The sequence below is a fragment of the Cimex lectularius genome, unplaced genomic scaffold (assembly GCF_000648675.2).
Source record: "Cimex lectularius strain Harlan isolate CLEC.00 unplaced genomic scaffold, Clec_2.1 scaffold75, whole genome shotgun sequence".
Lineage (NCBI taxonomy): Eukaryota > Metazoa > Arthropoda > Insecta > Hemiptera > Cimicidae > Cimex > Cimex lectularius.
Window position 1 is genome coordinate 1410949 of NW_019392758.1, and position 8313 is coordinate 1419261.

At 30.4% G+C, this 8313-nt stretch overlaps 1 protein-coding gene across 1 annotated transcript in view; it reads left to right on the plus strand.

Annotated features, from left to right (window-relative positions):
* The window catches only part of LOC106661270 (Down syndrome cell adhesion molecule-like protein Dscam2), a 28617-nt gene extending 20304 nt beyond the window's left edge, over positions 1 to 8313 (plus strand). Inside the window, exons 20-30 of the mRNA XM_014384556.2 lie at positions 312 to 465; positions 523 to 743; positions 888 to 1073; positions 1685 to 1975; positions 2103 to 2241; positions 2313 to 2458; positions 2520 to 2723; positions 5194 to 5370; positions 5453 to 5561; positions 7790 to 7978; positions 8065 to 8313. Coding sequence (XP_014240042.2) covers positions 312 to 465; positions 523 to 743; positions 888 to 1073; positions 1685 to 1975; positions 2103 to 2241; positions 2313 to 2458; positions 2520 to 2723; positions 5194 to 5370; positions 5453 to 5561; positions 7790 to 7978; positions 8065 to 8116 — 1868 coding nt within the window. The 3' untranslated portion in view covers positions 8117 to 8313. The remainder of the gene's footprint in view (positions 1 to 311; positions 466 to 522; positions 744 to 887; positions 1074 to 1684; positions 1976 to 2102; positions 2242 to 2312; positions 2459 to 2519; positions 2724 to 5193; positions 5371 to 5452; positions 5562 to 7789; positions 7979 to 8064) is intronic.

Consider the following 8313-nt stretch of genomic DNA (forward strand, 5'->3'; position numbering starts at 1 on the left):
TGAAGATGGTGCAATGCCGAAACGCATTTGAAAAACTCAACTCAAACAAAAAACCCACGAGTAAAGACAGACTCAGTAGTGCCCGTGTGCCGGTTCAGCATGGTTTCCGACTTGTTCAATATTTCGAAGGAATTTTGATATTGAGTCCAACCACACCAACATTGCCTATATTATCATTTCTCCAAAAAATATATCCTAGGTATATCATACAGTATAATATACGATATTCAGTGTAACACAAATTTTTAAGAACAGATAAATGACATTCAACATATTTATTACTATAAATTGAACCTGCAATTAAATTACAGCACCTGCACGGATCGTTTCCTTTCCTAGTAGACTTGTCGGAGGAGTGAATTCCAATTTAGCACTAGATTGTTATGCAGTTGGACTCCCTAGCCCAGTTATTTTATGGAAAGACAAAAATGGGGTGGAGTTGACCAATAACAATAAAAATTACAGGTAAAAATCAACTATATATTTATTTTTCAATTTATTTTTATTAAAATCTAATTTCAGATATATCGTTGAAAACAGTTTAATATTAAATCCATTGAGCCTTGATTATTCTGGAAATTATACTTGTACTGCGAATAACGTTTATGGAATGGATGAAATTATGTATGAGGTGGTAGTGCTAACGTTTCCAAAGCCACCAAAAGTCTTGGTTGTATATACAACAATAAGTAAAATAAAAATTCACTGGAAAGTTTCAATGGATGACGTACAACATATTACCAGTATGTATACTATTTTCAAATATCCTCTTTTATACATACTTAAATAATTCCAATAAGCTGTTTTTATTTCTAGTCTTTGTTCTTTAAGTTAGTGAGTACTTCCTAGTGAGTAGCAATGTATCTAACAACAATGTTATTTTACAGGTTTCATTGTGAATTACAAAGGACCAGATACTGAATGGAAACAAATAACTGTTGAACCAGATGAAAAACAATATACACTAAGGGGTTTACGGTGTGGAAGTGCCTATCTCATTACAGTTCAATCATCCAACAAAGTTGGAACTAGTGACCCAAGTCCAATAACTGAAGCATTTACGCAAGGAAGTGGTAATTATTAAATATTCTTAAAAAACTTGTAAAATGTTCATTTGTGAAATAAAATTTTAATATAAAAGAGTTCGTACTATTCAGAAGAACCATAAGTCAAAAACATGGAAAATATTGATGCAAATAAATATTGGTTTACACAATATGTATACATGACAATTAATTAAGGTTTTTAGTTGAGATGAAAAAAAGTTAATGGCACAAGAGGGATTCGAACCCACGGCCTTCGGCTAGATACACCGCTGCTCTACCACCTGAGCTATCGTGACCTCAATCCACTCGGACATCAACTCCCCATCTCAACCCCACCTTATGAGTTTTGAGATGTGGAGTTGATGTCCGAGTGGATCGAGGTCACGATAGCTCAGGTGGTAGGGAAGCGGCGTATCTAGCCGAAGGTCGTGGGTTCGAATCCCACTCGTGCCATTAACTTTTTTTCATCTCAACTAAAAACCTTAATTAATTGTCATGTATTAATTGGTCAAGAGGACCACGAAAGTAGTGAATTAAGGAAATATGTATACATTTAAATTTTATTTGTCATTTTTTTTTTAATATTGATTTTCTTTTACGCTTAACTTGATGTATTAAGATATATATATACAATATAGTTTCCAGGATGCCGGATAACATTCAGTTCATACTGTCCAATTCCACTACTGCTACAGTCTATATGGATTCATGGCCAATAAACGGATGCCCCATTTTGTATTTCACAATATCATATAAGCTGCAGGAAAGCAACTTTTGGACCATTAACAATCAAAATATATCATTCCCTCAAAACTTTGTACTTAGAAATCTTACACCAGCGAAGAAGTATGACTTGTATATAAAGATATTCACTGAAGCAGGATATATTCTCCAAGAATTTGAATTTGCTACAAGAACTATAAATGGAGGTAATGAATTACTTTATTACTTGTAAAATAAAATGCACTGTTAGAAAGAGATCAATGTTTTTTAAAATGTTTGATATTAAATCATCCTTTCAATTTTAAAAATTTAGCTTTACATTTTTATTCACAGAATTATTATCAATTAAATCACTACCAGCAAATACAACTAATATGTTTACTTCTACGTACTATATCGTTCCAATTGGAGGAGGCATTATAGGTACATTAATCTGTGGATTATGTCTTTACCTCATCTTACAAAAAAGAAGGTTAGTTATTATGAACTAGAGAAAAAAGAACTTAACCGTAAGCATTAAATTTGTTCAATTGAATACTGTAGGTGTATGCCTCGAACTGAATCTAAAAATTTAGTTGAAGTAGGCACACAAGAAAACGAAGTAGAAGATGCGGGTAGAATTTTTTCTCCATCTCCGACCAGAAAGGTCAATTCTTCACTGAGTGCAAACAAAGGTAGTGACACATCAGGTCAGTTATTTAATACGATTTTGAAATGTGCTAATACACAAGTCGACCACTTGTTTCGTAGGTGGAGCGGAATATGAAATCAGTCCATATGCAACTTTTAATTTACCATACCAACCCGTAACACATCAAATGAAGTTTCAGACATTTAGCCAACGTGAATGTTATGAAGCTTATAAGCCCAAAGAATATTATGGCTACCATGCTAGAGCAAGATCTCGTTCGAGATTAGGTACATCAAAGAGCCCTCCTGATGGCCTTAGTCTCGGTTAGTATGAATTTACTGAATGCAAAAGAAGTTTCTTTGCATGCATTTATTTATTTCAGTTTGTTAAAATATTGGGTTATCCGGAAAATAATGCAGATATATGTTTATAAAATAAAAACAATTAAATAAATTATTTTAAACATTTTTTAATAATTAAAATACCCCCCATCACTCTCAATACACTTCTCCCAACGTGATGGCAACTTCTCTATATCCTCTAATTAACAAATTCTGTAAACGCATTTTCTAACAACTTTTGATCAATTTTTTGTTGTAAAACATTGTCCAGGTGTCTGAAAAAAAATGGTAGTCAGTAGACGAGAGGTCTGGAGTATAAGGAGGGTGAGCAGAACCTCATAACCAAGATCCAACAGTTTTCCTATTATCACATGTGAAATATGGGGCCAAGATTTGTTGTGTTACAGAATCAGCCTTTTCCAATTGACCAAAGATGGCTTCAATAATACCAATTTCTGGTGTACTGCTTCAATTTGAGAGCAATACATTTCAGCATTGATATTTCGCCAGGAATCAAGAAACTATAATCAGCCCAAATTAACCCCCCTTCCCAAAGTATAATCTTTTTTTGATGAATTGGGGGCTTTGGAAAATGTGGTGATGTTTGTCCTTTGTCCAGCCACTGTTCAAAACATCTGCTGTTATCTTAAAGAATCCATTTTTCATGACAAGTAACAATTTGTTAAAACCAGAAAAGGTTCATTTCTGTTCCAGCAAAGAAGTGTTGCGTAAACTTTATAATAATAATTTTTTTAGCAGTCGCTTAATGCATGAGAAACCCAACTATCAAGCTTTTTCACCTTTCCAAATGCCTTAAGGTGGTCAGCGGTGGTCTATTTCCTAACTGAAAGATTCTCTGCAAGTTCTCAATCATTTGTTCTGTGATTTTCTTTTACCAAAGCTCACAAAACATCATCATCTAGGGAAGAAATCCTTCCATAACCTTCTTTAACTTCAAGGAAATTTTCCTGTCGAAATTTTTTAAACCACCTCTGAACAGTGCTTCACTCACACTGCAATCGGCCCAGACTTCATTAATTATTTCTGGCTGTTTGGGCACCATTCCAATCGAGTTTATAAACAAAATTATGCGAAAATCGCACATGACATCATAGTAGAGTGAATTATTCCCCAGTAACAAAATGCTACTGAGGTAAACTAACATTTTTGATTGGAAGAGGATTAAATAGTGTTAAATTCATATAGAATAATCCATCAAATGAATACAGTTTATTATATAAAGGGGTAATCGAAAGAAAAAATGAAAACCTGCATTATTTTCCGGACAACCCAATAATATAATAAGTTTCTTATAATATCCCATCTCCTGGTTCACTACCTAGTACAATGAGCAGAATTAATGATATAATTTACATTTTAAATTAATTATATGTTTATTATTAAAAGATTGATATGTAATGATGTTAATAGAAGAGAAAAAAGATCACCACCTTCTTGAATTAGATATATTTTATTTAAACATACGAGTAGTTTGAGGTAAAAAGTGCCAGTTTGTTTTAAGCAGTGGACAAATTGTCTAATACATATTTTTAAGGCAATTATTGTTCTCCCATAGCTAACATATAAACTGTAACTGCAACTTTCTTAAGCACAATACATTTTTTTTTAAATAAGGGCACGTGTGCATAAAACTAAATTAGACTAAATGATGTTTTTTTTTTTCTTTTAGAAAAAAAATTTGGTACAATATTAAGATTTACATTCCGCATTTAAATAAATATCGCATTGTTCAAATATCACGTTAAACTTTTAATTAAAATGCAATTTCTTTCTTGGTAGGAACTTTTAATATTAAAACAAAAATAAAATTTTAGTTTGCAAAAAAAATATTTTGCACTTTTTACGGTTATGTTTAATTTCTATTATTTAAACATTTATTATGAGATTTACAGGATTTCTTAAATGAACTACACTAATACTACTACAAAACTTAGATGAACCTTGAATATTACAAAATGATGTCACAAACAAGCTTAAAAATTACATTAACTCTCAAATTTTTATGTGAAAAATGTTTAAATTTTTTGTTTTTTTGTGAAAAATATAGTGTTCTTTTCACTTTTGAAGATGAGTATTTTATCTCTCTGCACTGTAAATTTCTTTTTATTTTTTCATTTCCTAATAAATCAGACTAAAGCAGTTTCATTAAATGGCAATTTATCAATTCATATTTATGACTTTATAAGCTTATATATAAATTTAGTTTTTCAAAACCAACAATTTATGAAGTTATTTTAATTAAAGCCTAAAACTTTCAATGATGTACAAAATTGCTTGGCACTAAAACATCTACATTTGCATGAAGTAGAAAGTTTAAATGAGAATCAGCCTATGATTTGAATAATAAATTCTTTACAAGCCCAAAATTTTAACTTTTATAAGAGGGTGACCTTTTTTGTGAGTCAGTAATTGTCAAACAATTTTTTGTCAGAAATATCTTGCATCTCAAGTCAGCAAAAATTGCCCATAGAAAGAACAAGCCATTGTGAGGATGAAGAAGATATGTTTCATCTGAGAAGAGCTACAACATCATTTATGTCAGACTCCGAAAGCAGTGGTGAAAAACATCCTAGATGCCATCGAACGCTACCGCACAAACATAGGCCAGGTTTCAGTCCTATTTACGATCTCAAAAGTTATACAACCGTGCACACGAACAGTGTGATTTACGTTTATATTGTTTTTTATAGAGTCGACGGTTTTTGAACATGAATCAAGCACAGAATCAGCAGAAATGTCACCAGAATTGTCTCGGCGTTCCAGAATTAGGCGAGCGACATCTTCTCACAGTTCTTCCAGGTAGCTCATTAGATAAAACAGTCAAAACACTTCATAAAAAAAGAAGGAAAAGGTGAGATGTTAGATAAATTAAATCGCCAATGTTTCATAAGGGGAATAAATTACTGTTTCATATGAGATAATTACTATTGATGAAGTATTATTTTAAAATTAACGAAAAATTATTGAAAGTTTAAAAAAAATATAAAGTAAAAATATAAAATATATTGGATGTAAAACAAAACTTAAGAATTATTGTGAATTTTCAAATTGAAAGTACTATAATGTGTAATTAATATATTTACAACCAAATGGTACCTTGAGTGCCCTAGTTGTTTTTCTCTAAAACCTGACTCCAAACTTTACTCCCTAATATACTTGTAAAATGCATCTTTAATTCTTATGCATGTTAAACATCTTGAAAAAATTACAATATTTTTACAAACATTAATTTTTGGGAAGTATTATTTAATCTTCAGTACGAGCTTGTATAATTTATGAAAATACAGATTTTTGCTTTTTTTCTTTCAATTTGTATGAAATCTTGTTATAATAATAACAATTAAATCATTTAAAAACTAAGAACAGTTTTTATTTGGCAAAACAATTTTCTGTGTTATTAAATAGACTTACAGCATTTTTACCAAAATAAAAATGTTAAACATCAAGGCTGTATTTTAATAAACCTGATCGGGCTTCAATAAATGACTGGAAAACTCAAAAAAATATGCAACATACATTATACGATTTTCTGTGAATTTATTTATCATTTGTCCAGTTTTTAATTTTTTCTACATTGTCAACAACATTTCCAGAATTATAGTTATAACAATATTATATTTCTTAATTTGTTGGATTCGTGGAAGCGATCAAGAATGAATCCAACAAATTATTAAACAACCGGTCACTAAAAACCACACAATATATTTCTTATTAATATCAAGAGATAATTATATAATAAAATATCAGGGATAAGGCAAATTTGAAAGAAAGAACGTTTATTCAGATGAACGAAGAATGTTTATTCAGTTTCTTTGTCAAGCTTTCAAGTGATACATCCCCTTCATCAGGACTTTGAAACTATCACTAATGATTCAAACGTTTTACAAATATAAACATCTACCTGTGATACTCAAAATTATCGTTTTAACCATAATAAATATAAGAATGGATGAAATCTTTCACCCGTTCATTCTATGCATGAGCCACCCGAACAGTGGACCCACCCATCTGATTTTCCCAAAGTCCAGGACATCTACAAGCCAGGAAAAAGTTTGATCATTTACCCGAACAGAAGTAAAAAGGAGGGACATGTTGGATGTCTTGTTGACGTCTTTGAAAAAGTGAAACACACAGCCTAAAAATACAGATTGGACGAGAATTGCTCAAATAAACAAGCTGAATTATTTGGGATTTTAAACACACAACAGTGGATGGCAACAACAAAAGAATATCCTAAAAAAAGTGTTAATTAACATTTTGACAGACAGTCAGGTATCTCTTGATATCCTAAAAAATCAAATAATAGGGACAGTTCTTGCATTTTTTTTTTTTTTTAATTTGCCTTTATGCCTGATTTTTTATATATTAAGTTAAAATTATTTTTGTGCGGTGTTTAATCATTAAATAATCATTATAATTATTAAGGACGATATCAATCATATCAAGTTAATTAATAACAAGAGATTAAATTTAGGTTAGGTGTTATACTTATAACTAATTCCCATCCACAAAGTATGCATATTTCGTTTTTTAAGATCAATTTGAACTTTATTTATGTTGTATGTACTGGTGACATTGGTGACAAATATCTAGATGTTTTCTATTCACATTCACTTTAATAACAAAATAGTAAAACTAAAAAAATAATTAAACATAATTACATACATTACATAAGTAGTAGAAAATTAATTTTTAAAAACACACACATTACTATCAATCTGTCAGCTAGAGTAAAGAAAACCAACATATTGATTCAGAAAATATATTTAGTCATTTATGTTTTCTGGGTAAAGCATGGAGTTTTGGGGTAAATATGTAATAAAAATTAAAACTGTCATTTTTTTTTTTAAATAACTAAAAATTAAAGTTAGTTTTTTATAAATTGCTATTAAGAGTCTTCACATAAAATTTCATTATTAAAAAAGCAATTCATATTTACAAATTATTATATAAATACATTAAATAGGTCCATTTTTGCTAAAGTACTTAAGTTGTTACTAAAATGTTTCTTCAATACCTGTTTTTAGAACTCCAGAAAGCTTCATGTGGAAACCATCAACGAGATTTTTAGTATGTCCAGACCAGTTTGAATTGAAACAAGACAAATTTCATCAAGAAATATATTACGAAGAGATTGATGGCCATCAGAATTACATGGTAAAAAAATACAGGCAAAATAATGTAACAAGTGAATCAATAGAACATGGATTTGAAAGGCAAATACATTTAAAAAAACTACATTTTTTACATCATATTTATAGCCATATGTACATATATATATTTTGTCGTTTTTTATTTACAGGAAAAGGTTCCAGTCCCATGGAGATAAGGAAGATTATGCCATACATGTTTAACTACCTCCCCCTCCAAAAACCCCGAAATTAAAGTACATCGAAGCCACAGTAGCGTAATTTCTGGCTTCATATCTTCAGAGCTTTACAAGCCACCAGCAACGTGCTCAAAGATATTATATTAATTGATGTGTTCTTGTAATTACAATTATGTACTTCATAAATGTTTATATATGTTTCAATAAATGTCCTTTACTCTA